Below are 19,168 nucleotides of genomic sequence, written 5' to 3'. Positions count from 1 at the left end.
AAACACGAACCCCTTTGTGTGTACTTCATTGTGGTTCTCTGTCTATAAATAAACTCAATGATAAAGACGGTCTCCTGTAATTACATCAACTAAGGCCTAAGCTTCCTTTTGGCTATGGATCTTCTACTTGAACATCTAGTCTGTACAAAAGGATCTCTCTTCTGAAAGACTCTAAGCTTTCAATGGTTCTTGTTCTTGAAAATTTGCGTGGAGAAAGGAAACTATATAAAAGAAAAAAGGGCCTCGTGGATTGATCAAAGAGTTGATAAAGAGCATGCGTTACGCACGAGTTTGTTTTTTCCTTTCTTCATCTCTCACTCAAATGGATTGTGTTCATGTGAGAAACCTTCCTCTGTTTCAAACCTGAGTGTGTGGTTGATTTTTTCATGGTGTTACTTTCTATATGAAATAACACCGTTGAGATCTATCATTTGTCATGACTATAAAGGAAGATGTGGTTAAATCCCTAAAAAGGTGATATATCATTTGTGGTTTGAAAATTGGTTACTTGATAAAGTGTTTAGTTACTTGATCTTGAAAATAGGCAACTCGAGTGGATACAATAAGAGGGGCTCCTCTTCAAAGAATGCAAACTGTCTTACCTCAAGAAGCAATTGAAGATGCGATTGGCGAAGTTAGGGAGGTTATGAGGCAGCACACCGCGTGTGCGGATCCAACGGAAAGTGCCGCAAAAAAAGAACGTCTGCGACAAGCAGAGGAACAAGGAGAAGTGGAAGAAGCAGCGATTCATATGGTTCAAGCGAATCTAGAAAATTTATCTCCCACTGATGGGCGACGCCAGAGAGAAAGTCCCACCCCAGCTTCTCGTGAAAGGGTCCCAGCTACGCTTCGATTGGGACCTCAAGTAAGTCAAGTAGATGAGGAAGAAAATGTAAGTGAAGGAAGGAGACCAGTTTCATTGGAGAGGATCCCAGCTGCTCAACGTCTAGGTCCACTAATCGATCCAATGGAGACAGAGGATCTTCCACTAATGGACGGGCGCTCTGAAACGACTGTCAAAAGGAAACCTGGACGACCCCCAGGGAAAAAGAAGATTCAAGGCAGTCCAAGGACAATTGTGGGAGCAAAGAGAAGAAAAGTCACTCAAACAAAAACCTCTCTGACCCGTAGGAAATTGGTACCAACTTCAAATGAACAAGAAAAAACTGACGAAAAACAAAGTGAAAGCAGGGGGTTCCCGAGCTACTGCAGCTTCTTCTGGTAACTCAACATCACAGATAGACTCAGATGACCAGCCTATATGTAATCTTATTCCCGGCACAAGAAGGAAGAAGCAGAGGGTGGATTTTCAGGATCCACCAAATCTCGTTCCTTAAAAATTCTAAGCTGGAACTGTCAAGGGTTAGGGAATCCCTTGACAGTTCATCGGCTAAAGGAGATAAAGCGAACAATCTGTCCGGATATTATCTTCTTGTCTGAAACTAAAAATCCCGATGAGTTTGTTGTAGAGAAGACGAAGGAGCTAGCATATGACTCGAGCTTTATAGTGTCCCCAAGTGGACCAGCAGCGGGAGGACTCATCATTTTATGGAATCAATCTGTCAAATTAAATGTTATTTCTTCATCTGTAAACCTTCAGGACACAACTATTGAATACAAAGGAAAACGTTTCTACTCTTCTTTTATCTATGCTGACACAGATAGACATAAAAGAAACCTGATGTGGAGTGGTCTTTTGGCTGAAAATGAGACTAGGGAAGCTCCGTGGTTTGTTACCGGGGACTTTAATGATCTAACCAACAATTCTGAGAAAGACGGTGGTCCGTTGAGACCTGAAGGATCTTTCTCTGATCTGAGAACCTTCTTCTCTGAAGGTGATCTATTTGACATCCCACACTCCGGTGATCCTTTATCATGGAGGGGACAGAGAGGCGACCACTTCGTTAGGTGTCGTCTTGACAGAGCTGTAGCAAACACAGGATGGGCGGAACGGTTTCCAGCTGCGCATAGCCAATATCTACCGTTTGAGGGTTCTGACCATAGGCCTATCCTCACCACACTTGAATCCGAATCCAAAAAAAGACGAGGTATATTTCGGTATGATAGAAGACTCAAGGATAACTTAGAAGTCAAGGAACTGGTTAAAAAAGCTTGGAGTCAAGAGGAGAATATCTCAGTTGGCGAACACATAGCATGATGCCGGTTCTCAATCTCGCAATGGAATAAAGAACAACAGAGAAACACTAGGCTGATCATAGAGAAGAAGAAGATTGAACTCGAATCTGCACTGTCAAGCCCAAGTAATGATGTAAAAACTATCCAATTAATCCAAAATGACCTGAAAGCTGCATACAAAGCAGAAGAAGATTATTGGAAGCAAAGAAGTAGACTGTTGTGGCTGAGATTGGGTGATCGGAACACTGGTTTTTTTCATGCAACTACCAAAGGGCGCAGAAGAGCAAACTCATTCTCAGTTATCGAGAATACTGAGGGAACAATGGTGTATAAGGAAGATCAAATTGCCAAGGTGATAGTCTCTTACTTTGGGAAGCTGTACACCATGCAAGAAGGAGACCGGAGAGAGACAGTCGAGTATGCTTTGGCAGCACTGGTCACTACTGAAGATAATGAACGACTGATTGGTCTGCCCTCCAATGCGTAGGTAAAAGAGGTTGCACTCTCCATACACGCGGATAAGGCTCCCGGGCCTGATGGTTTTTCCGCAAGTTTTTTCCACTCCAATTGGGACAACATTGGAGATGGTCTAGTTAAAGAGATTCAAGGGTTCTTTGAGTCCGGCATTATTCCAGCAAAAATAAACGAGACACACATCCGACTTATTCCCAAGGTCAACAGCCCACAGACAGTGGCGGAATATAGGCCTATTGCTCTATGTAATGTGTATTACAAAATCATCTTCAAGATTCTGACTAGGAGACTCCAACCGCTGCTCGGATCGCTCATATCCTAAAATCAGTCGGCCTTTGTGACGGGACGCGCCATTTCCGACAACGTGCTTATAACCCATGAAGTCCTTCATTACTTAAAGACATCCAAGGCAAAGGTTCGATGCTCGATGGCGCTCAAAACAGACATGAGTAAAGCATATGATCGATTAGAGTGGGACTTCATCGCTTTGGTTATGGAATGGCTCGGTTTTTACCTCCGATGGATTTCATTAATCATGCAATGTGTTTCTTCTGTTACATACTCCTTCCTCATCAACGGCTCGCCTAGAGGGAGGGTTAAACCAAGTAGGAGAATCCGCCACGGAGGCCCTTTATAACCATACATCTTCATCTTGTGTAGTGAAGTCCTCTCGGGGCTATGTAACAAAGCACATGCTGATGGATCCCTTAAAGGAATCAGAGTGGCTAGGAGTTTCCCTCGGATCAATCATCTCTTGTTCGCGGACGACACAATGTTCTTTATTCGGGCTGATCAAAGGAGTTGTGCAGCGCTATCTTCTATCCTAAGCCGGTATGAAGCAGCCTCGGGGCAGGCTATAAATACATCAAAATCTTCGATATCTTTCTCAAAGAAAACCCCCAGCTCCATAATAGAAGCAGCGAAAGGAACACTTAATATTCATCAAGAAGGTGGAGTGGGGAAATATCTCGGGTTACCCAAGCATTTTGGAAGGAAAAAGAGAGACCTATTCTCCTCGATAGTCGACAAGATCAAACAGAAAGCAAGTGGGTGGTCTAACAGATATTTATCTACGGTGGGGAAATTCACAATGCTCAAGAGTGTACTCTCTCCGATTCCATCGTATGCGATGACTTGCTTTCAACTTCCGGTATCGCTCTGCAAGTGGATACAGTCCGCTTTGACGAGATTCTTTTGGGATGCTCGGAATGGATCGAGGAAGATGGCTTGGATCTCCTGGAAAAAGCTAACAAAGTCCAAAGCGGAGGGAGGTCTCGGGTTCAGAGATTTCCAGTGTTTCAACATTGCATTCCTCGCTAAACTAAGCTGGAGACTGATCCATTATCCCCACAGCCTGTTAGGCAGAACATTACTTGGGAAATACGATCCGGAAAATGACTTTATGCAGATCACCAAGCGATCCTCTGATTCTCACGGATGGCGCGGCATTCTTGTAGGCAAAGATTTGATAGCTGAAAACTCAGGATGGATTGTGGGAGATGGCAAATCTATCAACATTTGGACTGATCCTTTGCTAAGCTGTAGTAGAAGAGAAGCCCCTATGGGACCACCTCCTGAAGAACTGGTGAAATATACGGTTGCAGACCTGTTTCTTCCAAACTCTGTGGAGTGGGACAGGCAAAAGATCCACAGAATCCTGCCGCAATGGGAAGATAAGATTCTGAGCATCAAAACCAGCGCTTTGGGAGCCCCAGATAAACTTGCTTGGATCCACTCGAAGACGGGAGACTATAGCACCAAATCGGGTTACTGGGCAGCGATGCAAAGCAGGACCGAACCAGAAAACAACATCGTCACCCCAACCGTCAACTAGAAGCAAAGCGTGTGGAATCTAAAAACTACTCCTAAAATCCAATTGTTCATCTGGAAGGCTCTCCAGGATATCCTCCCGGTGGGAGAGAGGCTTCTCGCACGACACATTGATGTAGATCCGCTGTGCAAGCGCTGTGGCGCCTTTGAATCTGTTAATCATCTCTTTTTACACTGCCCTTTTGCTCAGGAGGTTTGGGAACACACTCCCTTTGCATCAGGTTTTGTGGCTAGAAGATCATCAGATTTACCGGCAGTTTGGAAGAGTCTGTGTGACAAAGTCTGTTTACCACCACTTGGGATTGTTAATGTACCTCTAGCCCCCTGGTTACTCTGGTCCTTGTGGATTGAAAGAAATAACTTTGTCTTTAGCAACAGGTACACTTCGGTGGCAGATACAGTCTCTAAAGCTATCTGTTTGGCTCGGGAATGGAGTGGTGCTCAACTTAGAGAAATTGTAAAGGGACGAAACCTGACTGCTCCCACGCCAGCAAACCCCATTTCTGTAACGGTACAATCAGATGCTGCGTGGCGAAACTCCTCTAATCTTGCAGGTCTTGGATGGACGGTAAACACGACTGATCAAACATCCAACTTCTCCTCATCTCAAAAATTTGTACCCTAGCATTGACAGCTGAAGCCCTGGCTCTTCGGGAAGCCGTGGTTCTCTGTAGCAGAAATGGTATCATGCATCTCCGATGCGAATCTGATTCTTCTCAACTTATCAAGGCAGTTGTCTCTGACCAGTCCCTTCTGAAATCTATGGCATTGTGGCTGACATCACCACCATTGCTGCAACGTTTTCTTCTATTTCCTTTGTTTGGATTTCCCGCACCTGTAATATTAATGCAGATGCGCTGGCAAAGCAGGCACTCTGTTCTGCTGAACTATTTGCAATGTAACCTTTAGATTGAATGAAAGATGCGTTTCGGAAAAAAAAAAAAAAAAAAAAAAAAGGCAACTCAACACAGAAACCCTTTTTGTTATGAGTTTCTTGCTTTCTTGATTTTCATCGTTGCTCACTTTCCAATTCTCACCATCAGAATCCATTTAGAATATGGTCAAATTATATACATGGATTTTCTGCTAAAAATTAAGTTTCTCACACATGCACACTTTCTTTCTTTCTTTCTTTCTCAAAACTAATTACTTTTGAAATTGTTAATACGTGTTTTGCAAGTTTCATAATCCATATTTTGTTTATTATCTTGATACAAAAAAATGTTTTGTTGCGTCCCTTGTCTTCTTTGTATTTAGCATTGCTAGCTGTCTATTCTCACAATATATCCATTTTGTATATGAAAAAAAATCCTTAAGCATATCTTTTTAAAAAGGTTTCCAATTAAAATGCATAAACGAAATAACAAGCCATGATCTTAGAATATCATACAATTTTGAAAAATATGGTGAAAGCAACATGATTTAGAATACTCTAAAACAAGTAGACTACCTTTGAAAGCTAAACAAAAAGCAAAGAGGGAACTAAGAACATAGATACCTAGATAATAGGACCTCGTCTACCACGGCCTCTACGACAATTTCCAACCATAGTCCACTGCTTGAACTTTTTGAGATGACTTTATTGGTCTTCCTCCTCTTGTCCTTAAGCATATGTTTTAACAATAAACTCTTATGATGTGCCAATATAAACTCTAATGAAGGCACACACTCACATTGTATTTTCTCTTAACAAAGCACCATTACATCATTTATCAAATTTTATCACAATAAGTCGCACTATTAGTAAGTCCCTACTAAAGTTAATTTATAAATGTTTGTCGAAAAATAGGTATTCATATTATTGTTTAACTATTTTTCTTTAATTTAGGTAATTATCAACTAAACATTTATATGGATTTAAGTATAATAATTTATAAACCAAACTATGGATGTTATGTTTTGATTTCAGCGTTAAAAAAAAAAATCTTGTGAATATTTTATATGAAAAAAAAATATATCTTCTGCCCAATGAACTTGCGCGTGAGCATACACGTACATTGCGCGTGAGTATAGACGCACATAGTATCTTTCATAATAATAAACACTTCCCTTAAGGTGGCATTATACTCTCAATGTCCCTAGATTTTGTTTGTGTTTATACCACTTGACTCATTTAATGATATCTTCTTGATTCTATAATTTTCATATACATCCAACAGTAAGAGTAAGAGAGCCTTGGTTTTTAACTAAGCTAAGCCTAAGGTTTTTTTTTTTTGTCACGATGCCTAAGGTTTATTGTGTGTAGATAGGTCTCTAGAATTCATTAATGCAAAATCTCTGACAAGTTTTCCTCACAATCTCAGTCTGTTAAAGACAAAATGAATCTCTTCTTCAGTTTCCACGCCCCAGGAACCTATATAAGAACACCCTCTCCCCAACACTAAAAATCATCATAACAACAACAAACCAAGTATAACTCTTTAATGAATAAATCACGTGTTTTGGTAAGGAGAAACAATCAAGTGAGTGGAGAGAAACCTCCACCACGAATATGTCCAAGGTGTAACTCAGACAACACCAGGTTCTGTTACTACAACAACTATAGTGTGTCTCAGCCGCGCTACACCTGCAAGAATTGTCGTCGATTATGGACTCATGGTGGGACATTAAGGAACATATCGGCTGGTGGAAGCAGAATAGATCAACCATCTGTTGCTCAGGTGGTTCCTATTGAGACCCAACAGGTTAATCATCACCAGACTTTCTTACATGGTCAAGAAACTAACGATTTTCTTGGATCTATTGGTGATTCTTCTTCTTCTGCTGGTGTTGTTGGGAGCCATTTCGGTTCTTTGCCTGAGACGCATGGTGATATGGTGTTTCCAGTTCGTAGTCATCCACCAATGAATCGCCCTGTGTTCAATGATGGGTCGTTTCCCTAAGGATATTACCATGTTGGACATGTTAATAATTATAACAGTTACCGCGTAAATCAAGAGGATCCAAATAAGCCAAGACAGCGCTTCAACAACACCATGAGCATGAATCATAATACCAGCACCAGTGGAAGCAGAGGATAATAAGGCACTGATCACATGATCAAGAACAAGAATAACAAAGTCAGAAACAAGTTGATGTTTAAATCCTCTTATCATGTGGTCCTTGAATCATAACCGTTTTATCCGTTTTATCTTTTATTTATTAAGCCAATAATGTTTCAGTTTTTTTTTTGAATAAAGTGTTTCAGTTTTTTTGTTTATGTTTTCTGTTGGGTCTTTTTTAAGTTGATTTCTAAAAGTTTGCATCTTTGTTCCCCTAAAGTTTCAGACATAAGTTGCTTATCAGGTCTTTTTGTAATATAAACAAATTATTAATTATCACCAGTTCGTTGTGTCTTGTGTCTTTCATAATCATAACTGATAAATAAGATATTTATGTTTTGTTAAAAAAAATAAATAATAATAAGATATTTATGTGCTCCCTGAGTTCATGTTTTGCTATGTTTTAGTCTATTCTCTGTTTTTAAAAGCGTAATCGCATAATGTGAGATGCATTAGTGTACAATTATCGTAAATCTAAGATTATGTCTAAAATATTTAGCTTGTACTTCTACTACCAATCTGAATTTCTACAGAAAACTGTTGAAGATTTGTTGTTCCAGGGTCACAAAATTATAGTTAAGCACTCTGTGGTTCGGCAAGAGTTCTCTTTTACCATTAAAAAAAAAAGATGTCTGAGCCTGGGTTCGAACCGGGGACCTCTAGTGTGTGAGACTAGCGTGATAACCGACTACACCACCCAGACTTTGACGGACACAAAATTTTGACGATTGAAGTCTTAGTTTGAAAACCATTTTCTTAAATATGCTAACAAAATAACCGTTATATGTGGCGCCAACACTTTTCAAATTCTTATGGGTACTGTAGTACTTTGTTTTCTCTTGTTCGTTTACAATGTCCAATATAGAGTTTTGAGTTCTGTTCTTCCCTATTATCATACGAAATTTTTCGTGTCAATGGATGAATATTTGATAATTATAAAGTGATTATTGAGGTGTGTTTTATTTTGAAAAAATCAGATTTCTAATAGATGTTTTAGAATAGCTTACTCGATACATAAGCTTTTTTTTTTCCTCCTAAATAGTAGTCCTCATGAATATATAGTTATGAAATTGATCCAAAAAAAAAAAAATATATATAGTTATGAACTAAAAATATAGTACAAATACATCAACTTATTGGCAAGAAGTTGTATTGGCAACCAACCCCCTTGCACGTTTAGCAAGGTTTATTTCAGAGGTTGCTCCACCTCATTTTGTGACGGTGACGACGAGGAGACATAGAGCAGCGAAGCAGAAGCTAGACAGAATCAAAGAAGAAGAGTATAGAAAAGATTGTTTCAGTGGTGGGAACTTATGACCATGAATTCACTGTTTTGAGCTTTTAGTTGACTGTGTATCATATTTAATGATAATGAAGAATGTTATCTAGTCCTTGAGCAGGATTAAGCTTTACTTTTCAGTGAGGAATGTTCGTTAGGCTTTACTGGTACTTTGTTTCAGCTACCCAATGTTCATTAGGATTTTCTTTTGGTATTGTGCTTAATGTAATTCGAAGGTTGTCATAGCGGGAACAGAGACTTAAGGCAGAAAGAATATTGCTGAGCTCATGCCTTAGCGTTGTTCTTACGAGTGAATGGTGATGACAGAAAGAGGTTTGGTCAAGTCACGGATTCACTGACAAGTGAATATAATAATGACTTCTAAAGTAGTATCATATACCTCTCTAGTTTTTTTTTTTTTGGTAAACATATACTCTCTAGAAATATACCTCTCTAGTTTCTAGTTTCAGAATAAATATCAAATGAAGGATACACAAGTTTGAGTTGTAGTTTTGTCACAGAGATACGAGAGCCAAAGAGAAAAAGGAAGCTCCTCACTTCCTGCCTTTAGCTGACTTCACGTCTTTAGTAAGCATCCGTGGCGCAATCGCCATTGACATAAGCTCTTGAAACAGTAATTTGCAAGCATATGGTATGTGAACCTGTCAAAGATAAGTAGATAACATGCCATCACACAAATGACCATTAACGAGATTAAAAACACACACAATTTTGAAACCTTATCTGAACAATATCTGTTGTGTTCTTGCAACCTCTGCATTCAAAAGTATTATTCTTCAGATTTGCAATGGCGATGAGCCCACAGGTTTCACACACATGTACCCTATACGCATCGCTCTGATCAAACAGCCTATCTTTCAAAAAGCTAGCAGCACCATGAGCAATCATGCAATCTCGCTCCATTTCTCCAAAACGCAGTCCACCGTCACGGGATCGTCCTTCAGCCGGTTGTCTTGTTAAGATTTGCACAGGACCTCGTCCACGAGAGTGGATCTTGTCATCAACCATATGCTTCAAACCTTTGGTAATAGGTTGGTCCAATGAATATCATCGCTGGGAGTGGTCTGCCTGTGTGGCCATTGTACATTCTCTCAAATCCACGCATTTGGTACCCACATTTATGGAGAGCTTTGCTTATATTATCCACCTATACACACCACAATGGTCAGATTTATACTAAGTTACACAATTAACCAAGGAGCTAAGGATAAAAGCAAGTTACCGTGACATCTGTAAAAGGAGTCGCGTCTCCTTCTTTTCCCATATGAGCTGCCACTTTTCCCATGATGCACTCAATCAGCTGTCCAATTGTCATCCGAGAGGGAATAGCATGTGGATTCACTATAATGTCAGGGGTAACGCCTTCAATTGTCCAAGGCATGTCCTCCTGTGTGTAGGTCATGCCAACAGTTCCCTTCTGACCGTGTCTACTGCTGAATTTGTCTCCAATTTGAGGGATACGAACAGATCTAACTCTCACTTTCACAAACCTCAAACCATCAGCATTTGTGGTCAACAACACCTACAAGAAGTTCATACGTTATAAGAAAGTTGGACAACTTTCACAACCCCACCTTTATGTTCAACAGCAAGGAAATACAAAGTTACCTGATCGGCGTCTGGTGTATCGTGATGTTTGTCCTTGAGCCTCGTCTTGAGATATTGGAGTGGTTTTCCCAATGATTACATCTTCACCTGAAACTCTAGTACCCTATACCACAAAATATTTTAAAAAATTATATGATACGCTTTCTAGCACTAATCATCTAATCATATCAGATTTAACCATTAAAGGAAGAATAAATCATTTACTTACAGGAGGTGCGAGACCATCATCATCCAGTTTCTCATAAGAACCATGTCGCATACCCTGCAGGAGAATTTCTAAGTGTTAATAAACTCCACTAACAAAAAGCAGCACAGAAAATATGAACCGCAAGTGTCTTACCAGTGTATTTCCTCTGTCTGGGCGCCCAAAGTCTTCTTTGATAAGGGTTCCCATTTTTTTCTCCTCGTCTCTGCCAGGAGAAACATTGCAGTATAAACAAAGTGGAAAGACCTAAAGCAAATGTGCACAAGTATACTCACCTGTAAGACCGAAAGAACAAGGATCGAAAGAAACCACGATCTATTGAAGACTGATTCATGATGACAGAATCTTCTTGGTTATATCCAGAATAGCAAGAAATGGCAACAATAGCATTCTACACAAGAAGAGGCAAAAAACGTCTGAGAGAAGAGTAAAAGCTGGATTCTGAAAGACTTAAAGCAAAATAACGCACAATTCCTGCTGGAAGTTGCCTAAAGTGAAGATGCTCCATAGCTCTTGTGGTGACCAGAGGCTTTTGAGGGTAATATAGAACATAGGCTAAGGTATCCTGGTTTACATAACAATTACATTAGTATCATTAAAGCATTGTAGTGTTATTACAAGAGATGGCAGAAAGAGACCACAAAACATACCATGCGGAATTGGTAGTTGGTGACATATATTCCCATAGCTTGCTTTCCCATAGCAGATTGGTATGTATTACGGGGTGACTAATTCATCAAAAGTGGCAGGAAAGGTACACTTGGTAGTTAGCATAAATTTAGCTTTTAACATAACTAAATTTCTTCTCATAGATAGGTAAATTAAAGAGAGCGAAACCTGATTATGGTCGGGAAACGGTATGATTGAAGCACACACGCCCAATATCAAAGAAGGGTGAATCTCACAATGTGTGTAAGTGTCAGAATATGCCTCGTCGGGACGGAGCCTAGCTTGAACCAGATCCTGAAACGAAATTAAGAATGAGTTTCCTGTGCCAATGAATGCCCCCAAAAGTGCATTTATTCACATTTTCAGACATTCTAATTACTCACATTGATAGTCATGGATATCATAGTAGTCTCCTCTTCCTCTGTGTCTACATATTCTATAAACCCCTTTGCAAGTAGATGATGCCAACCATCCTCTTCTGCACTTTCCTGGGTTATGAAAACGAGTATTGGTACACTGAAGTTACAACAAAACGTACTTTGAGAACGAAAGACTATAAACTTTACCCTTTGTTGCAGAGCATATATATCTTTCTTCTTTATTAAGAGCCTCTGATTATCCACAATAAACAAGGGACGACTACAGCGACCATAATCAGTGTATATCCGGAGCTCTTTCAGACGAATATCTCTAACAACGCTAACTTCAGTGTTAATATCATTCTGCAAGAGGAAAATTAATACATCACTTGCACAAAAGTAGCAATTTATTGACTAAAATGTGAAATAAACTGCATGCTTACCCTTCTCCTCAAAAGTCTCAACGTTCTAACCAACATGTCAGGAATTCGATGAATTCCAACCCACTTTCCATTGACAAAGATTTTTGTGGCTTGGGGTATATCTGCTGGGGATATTTCCTACAATCAAAGTTAAGACCTTGAGTAAACACATGAAACAAAGTGGCAAAGAAACTGACTGTGTAGTGCTACAGACCTCAAGATTCTCAAGTCCCCATTCTTCCAAAAATACCAATATGGGATAAGCAGCTGACCCAACTGTCACATAGACCATGAGCGCCAAGTTTTTCACTAGACCACAAGCCTGGCAAAGCAAATCCACAGTCAGCAAAGGAACTAAACTGAAACCCAAAACATTATTATTTATGTAAATGCAACAACTATACCTGTCCTTCAGGTGTTTCAGCAGGGCACATCATACCCCATTGTGAGTTGTGTAGTTGTCTTGGTTTTGCCAATTTTCCTGGTATATAAGAATTCATTAACATTCAAGTGGAAAAACCAGAACTACAGGCGAACCTAAGTTGCAAGGATGTGGATAATAAAATGAAAACTGACTAAAATACACTACACCAACTGCACATAGAAATGCCGAAAAAGAACAAAGCTTTACCTTCACGCCCAATAGGAGAATTGAGACGCCTCAGATGTGACAAAGTGGAGGCATATGTTAACCGATTTAGAACCTGGTAGAAGTAAAGACTTGAGAACCATGTAGATCAAGCAATAAACCATAATGGACCAAAACTGTAAACCTAATAAACATATATCAAAATATTATTTGGCCTGAAAACAAAAAAAACAAAGAAGTATCCTAACCTGAGAGACTCCAGCTCTTGTGCCAGCAGCGTTTGCCTGGCCCCAGTTCCCAGTAGCAAGAGCATATTTCAAGCCAGAGGTAATTGTTTTAGCCTTAATGGCAAATTGAAGATTGACTTCTTTGCCATTGTCAACGCACTGTTATAGCGACATGAATCAGACTTCCAAACACAGAATAAAAAACTAGAATTAAAGTCCTCGGGTTAAGAAAGAGTAAATATGTAACAGACCTTCTGAACATAAGATCTCACGTCCCTCGTTAGCTTTCTGAAAAGCTAACATTAAAGAAGATTTTAAGTCAGTAAGAGATCAACTAAAATGATTTTAAAAATTCTTTAATTTTTTTTTCAAAAATGCATGATTATGGGACTGGTAACAAACCATTCTAAACAGCCCTCCAAGTAAAGGACCAGCAAGATCCAGCCTTTTGTTACCATAATGATCCCTATCATCTTCTGGATTTCGGCCAAGTGCACAACGCAGCAGCCGGTGTATGATAAGCCTGAGGGTTATTGCATAATATGAGAAACAAAAAGCCCTATGAAACTCAAAGAACACGAGTGAGCTGAATACGTACCCGAAGTAGTAAGCTTTCGGCGTCTCAAAAGCCCCAACTCCTACATGAGGAAACATTTCTTTCTGAAGGATATCTCTTGCATACCTGCAATGATAACATTGCAAACCTCCAGTATCAACATCTCAATAGTTGATATCATAGATCATAATGCCAACTTAATTGGTTTTAGAATATATATATAATACTTTATCCTCTTGTCCTTGGGTGTACCAACAGGCGCACCACGTTTTCCAATATAGTCAAGGGCAACCTGAAGGAATACGAAAATCATCAGGATTAATTCTCCCAACAACAGAAGAGCCAGAATAAACATAATATTAACCAAATGTACGTAGGATCAATGGTTTACCTGCTGACTTTGAATCACAAAAGCTTCTTCCAAGGAAGGCCTGAGCAACTCCATCATCTGAGTATCTCCAAACTCATAGCATATACGTTCCAATATGTCCTTATCGGCAACAAACCCCAATGCACGAAATACTATGATAATAGGAATTTCTTTCTTGATATATGGAAGAGTACATCGAATATACTGTCCAGATGAACCCTGCATCCATCCATTTAACATTATCTTAGAATCTAAAGAAACTCAAATAGAGCTTTCTCTTACCCCTTTCGAGCCAGAGAGCATACGCACAAACATTGTGCTCGGAGGTCTATTTTGGGTTTCCGCCATGGAACGGACTTCAGCGACATACGAGTACTTATTCGGCTGTCTCTTCTTGAACACATAAACATGGTTCGTACTCATCTTCTCTTGAGCAATCAGAACCTTTTCACTGCCATTAATAATGAAGTATCCTCCCTGATCATAAGGACATTCTCCAAGCTCTGTCAAATCTTTCTCCGAATTCTGATGCAAGGTACAGTAACTAGACCGAAGCATGATGGGAACCTACAGTTAAAAAAAAAAAATCAAAGAAGGAAGAAAACATATCTAGAGTCAGAACCGTATAGGAGAAGCAAGCCGCTTATATAATATTGCACAAAAACAAAGTTCACAGACCTTTCCAATGAAAACTTTGGTAAAATCCTGAGTCTCCGTAACTTCCTCCCCATCATGCCCTTTCATAATAACTGTCTTGCAAACGTCGACATACAAAGGAGCCGAGTAGGTGAGGTTTCTCAACCTTGCAGCCTTGGGGAACAAGGTGGCAGTCTCTCCATCAGACTCCGTTATCGTGGGTTTACTCACATAAATCTGTCCAAAACTAATCTTGTAGATTCTCTGCAAGAAAATAAAGTTTCATCAATACTAAAACACATCTTCCTATAGTGCCAAAAATGATCTGAGCTTCACACCCCCAACATCTCAATAGTAGAAACCCTAGCTACAGAACCTCGGCGAAACCCTAATTGCAACAAGCTAACTTACTCGAGAAGGCAAACCCTAACTGCACCGAAACAGTACACACAAACGCAATAGCTCAGAACAGGACTTCAATAAAAACACTAGAGAAGCCAGAGAACCTCGGCGAAATCAGATTGGTGGCCAGGATTGTGCTGGGACTCGGGTCGGATCTCGATATCGGACGACTCGTCGACGATTTCCTGCATAGTGTTCTGAATAAACTCATCGAAAGAATCGATCTGCTGACGAACGAGACCTTTCTCTTCGAAGTAGGCTGAGATGACGGTCCATGCGTCCTCCTGTGTAATCTCCTCGTCGTCCTCCTCTTGTGTAATCTCCTTATTGCTGTTCTCCTGTGTAATCTTGCAGTCGGCATCAATGTAAGTTTGGTTCTGTTTGTAGTCCATCTTTGATCTCGGAAGAAGAGAGCAGAGAGGGATACAGAGCCAAGAAGGGAGGAGACGTTGAGAATGAGAGCGACTTGTGTGTTTTGAGAGGTTTATAAAATATCTTAGAGGGAGAGTCGGTTGCTTGTTTATCCGGTTCGATTCGATAACCGGTTTATCGGGGTTTTTTCATATCTATTTCCTTTTTACATTTTTGGGGGTTTTGGTGTTTTCTTTATTCTTATACATTTAAATTGTCTGAATTTCTTTCTTTATAATTGTATGCTCTAGATTTAGTTATATATATTAAGCTTTATCTACCAAATGATTGTTTAAGTATCATCATCACATATCATTCTAACAAAACAAATAAAATTTGAAATAAATCCTATGTTATTATGATATGACTTCAAGCTAAAATAATATAAAATTTCAACTACATAAATTTAAATATAAGTTAACAATTATACTAATACTATTACCAATTTATGTCAATAAACTTTTTTTAAAAAAATTAAAATGATATAGTTGAAAAAGTGACAATTTTCACATCAATTTAAAATATAAATTTTGTATTTAAATTTTTCCTATATTAGTCACATACGTATGAAAATATATTTAAAAAATATGATTTGTAATAAATAAAAATAATTTTCTAGTAAAAAATAAATTGTGTACACAACTAAACTATACCTGATTAATAACCAGTATTAATTAAAAACCCTTAAATTTATTCTATAAATTGAACTAATTTAAAAATCTATAATACAATTTTTTTCAAACTTACTATACTTTTTTGAATTTGACATAAATACTACTCCCTCCGTTTTTTTTATATAAGTCGTTTTAGAGATATTTTTATGTTCCAAATTATATGACGTTTTCAGTTTTCTATGTTAAATTTATTAACATTTAATGTTATATGACCAATGATAATATACATTCTATTTTATTATTGGTTGATTTGTGGTTAGATAAATAATTAATAATGTTTTTGTTTATAAAATATAAAAAATTAATGATTTTTTAATCTACATGCACAATTATAAAATGACTTATATTAAAAAACGGAGTGAATAGATAATTATTTCAGGAAAATGATATTCTTCCTCCCACACAACCCATTTTTCTAGTTTCTCTTTTAGCGTTTATTTTGCATAATTATGAGATACGAATGTATTGGACCCTAATCTAGCATCGAAGTCAGGGCTTGAATAATTGAGACTGAAAACGATTAAATGGGCCACGTATAGGAGATCTCGACGGTAAATGTGTAACATCCCAGCTGTGATTCTCTGAAAGACTTAAAAAAATTGATTTGGCTATCTATATCATCAAAGTTGACTTATCTTTTTCGTCATACATCCATTTAGAATTCCAGAGTTAAACGTGATTGGACTGGAATAATGAAATGATGGGTGACCTATCGGGAAGTGATTCGCGATACCGTATGAGTGAGGGTAAAGCGTGGAAAAGTTTGGCTATTAAACAATAATTTCGAGTCTTAGAAAAATTAACGCACCTACCATTGGAACGGGATGGGCCCACGGGCCGAGAGAGCAGACGTGGGTGACCCATTAGCCGTAGGCGATTGGGGTGTTATAAGTGGTATCAAAGCCAAGTTAGCCATCTTGGTTTTGACCCCAAGAGGCATTTTGAGACCTGTCGTGGAGCGCATCGCAACGAGGATGTTGCGTTCTTTGAGAATGGATGGATTGTAACATCCTGAGTTGTGATATATAGAAATGTTTAAGATGATTGATTTGGCTACCTATGTCACCAAAATTGATTTACATTTTCCGTCACACATTCATTTAGTACTTCAGAGTTAAACATGCTTGGAATGGAGTAGTGAAAGGATGAGTGACCTATCGGGAAGTGATTCGCAATACCATGCGAGTGAGACTAAAGTACGGGAAAAAGTTGAATGGTGATTTCAGGGTTAGTAAACAAGACTTTCAGACCTTGGAAAAATTTACGCACCGTCCATCGGATGGGATAAGACCCACGGGCCGAGAGAACGGGCGTAGTAGTCCATTAGCCGTGGGCGGTCGGGGTGTTATAAAAGGTTAACCAGGTCTCAAAGGAGAAGATCCCGAAAACTACGCAAACAAGCGAGGCAAATGGAGGATGAGATATCGGAAACAACAATAGTAAAGACGAGTATATAAAGAAGATCAGGACGAGAAAATTGATATAGTTACCCGAATACATACATCCAAACATCAAGATCTTCCAAACAAATCGACTTTGTTTTATTCATTTCTCTTAAGCTTAGTTTTGATTCTTGTGTACACAATTGATCTTGTAATCCGATATTCATCAATATAGTTTTCGTCAACTAAAACTTGTTTTACATCGTTGTTTGTTCTAAGGAGTTTGTGTCTAGAATTATTTATTCTATAATCTATTACAAACAAATACTCTCAATATTTAGTTTAGGTTTTAGGATCTATGTAGAGATGATTAGTATAATATCATATTATTGACCAATCAAATAAAAAATTTCTTTGGTTGTCCAAATAAGTGAATTATTAAATTCAAAATTTAAAAACATTTGGTTTTTGGTTACAGGATCTGTTTCTCGTGTACTCAAATTTTTTTTTTCAGAAAAGTGAACTTTTGTTTTGATCTAACAAACTAGGGCTCGGTGTTTAAAGGAAAAAATAAAAGAAGAAGATAATACTAGATAGTAGATATATGTATGTGAAGTTTTGCATCTGACACCGAATACAAGTTTTCCAAAGAGAACATGGAACTTCAGGCTCTTCTTATGCTAGATATATGTATAAATACTAGATATATGTATAGTGAATCTTGTATCCTTTCGAGCTCTTCAGAAATTCAATGTAGGGGAGGAAGTCAACTGAGGGGTCTCCCATGATTAGGAACAGGTTTGATGGACCAGGCACGAATGTCTCCGAGCATCTTGGTGTGCCGCGCAATGTCATCTCCTGAACCAACCAATATATGTATAAATAACAGAGAAAAGGAGTAGCAAAAGAGAGTTTATGGGGACAATCTTATCCACCTGCTGGAAAGGGACTGAACTGAACTGAACTCCGGCCTCGAAGTTATGACCTTCATCAACGCCATAAGCCATGATGTCAACCTCACCACGATGACCAGCATCAGAGTTTAGATCTACGGGACCGAGTCTATTAATTTGTTGAAAGTGAAAGATAAAGGTTGGTTTTTATAGCATTCCCATGTGAGACAGATTAGGGTTTACATCTGAATCAAGGTCTAATATACTCTTCATGACTGAAAAAAATCTCATATACTCTCCTTTATTTTAATTTTTCTTTATTTAAAAATTGATAAAATTAACAAAATATCAAAAACAAAGGCCAACCCTAATTAAACAAAAAAAAACAAATTATTTCGGTCAAAGCTTATTTCGGCTTGAATTTGATGGTTCATGTAGTTTATTTGAAACTAGTATTGAACCCATGCTTCGCATGGAAATACTTTCCTTACGAATATAATAAAAATGAATAGTAATAAGTATTCTCTAAGATAAGTAGATAGTTGCACATCATTTCGAAGAACACATGAAAAAAGAGAAACATAATGTTGTTTCCAAGTTTCCATATATTTTTCAACCATTCTATAAAACTTTATGTATATCCAAAAACATTTCCAAAAGTTACTTTGGAATATATATATAAAATTAATGACTAATTCCATTGTTTTGCTGCCTATTATTTCTAGTAGTCAAGAGAAGAGTTATTCTTGGGTTCACCCTCTAGGTTCACCGGCCAATAGGATTTCATTATTTCAAATTTGATATCTTTTAAAAAAGGAAACAAAATATTATCAAGTTTTATTATGTTTTTAAAATAAAAAAATAAAACAAAATAGCCGCTACAGAAAAAAAAGTTAAAAAAATCTTTTTAACGTCGTCAGCAAAACACTAAACCCTAAATCCTAATCCCTAAACCCTAAATCCTAAACCTTAAACCCTTGGGTA

General features: G+C 38.3%; 1 protein-coding gene, 1 non-coding gene and 2 pseudogenes across 2 annotated transcripts; 2 read left to right on the top strand and 2 right to left on the bottom strand.

Moving 5' to 3' along the window:
• Positions 1 to 2,458: 2,458 nt before the first annotated feature.
• On the top strand, positions 2,459 to 5,197 carry LOC106331033. Its single transcript, XM_013769392.1, has 5 exons — positions 2,459 to 2,572; positions 2,624 to 2,862; positions 3,271 to 4,435; positions 4,502 to 5,008; positions 5,075 to 5,197. The coding sequence occupies exons 1-5, from the start codon at positions 2,459 to 2,461 to the stop codon at positions 5,195 to 5,197; spliced, it is 2,148 nt and encodes a 715-aa protein (XP_013624846.1).
• Positions 5,198 to 6,853: 1,656 nt separating this feature from the next.
• On the top strand, positions 6,854 to 7,460 carry LOC106331032 (annotated as a pseudogene).
• Positions 7,461 to 8,110: 650 nt separating this feature from the next.
• TRNAV-CAC lies at positions 8,111 to 8,184 on the bottom strand. Its single transcript has one exon. It is a non-coding gene; the product is annotated as a tRNA-Val (tRNA).
• Positions 8,185 to 9,275: 1,091 nt separating this feature from the next.
• On the bottom strand, positions 9,276 to 15,256 carry LOC106331031 (annotated as a pseudogene).
• Positions 15,257 to 19,168: the final 3,912 nt, after the last annotated feature.

Source organism: Brassica oleracea, chromosome C3 (assembly GCF_000695525.1).
Source record: "Brassica oleracea var. oleracea cultivar TO1000 chromosome C3, BOL, whole genome shotgun sequence".
Classification (NCBI taxonomy): Eukaryota; Viridiplantae; Streptophyta; class Magnoliopsida; order Brassicales; family Brassicaceae; genus Brassica; species Brassica oleracea.
The sequence above is the reverse complement of the archived record's forward strand: the minus strand, read 5'-3'. Positions and strand labels throughout refer to the sequence as shown.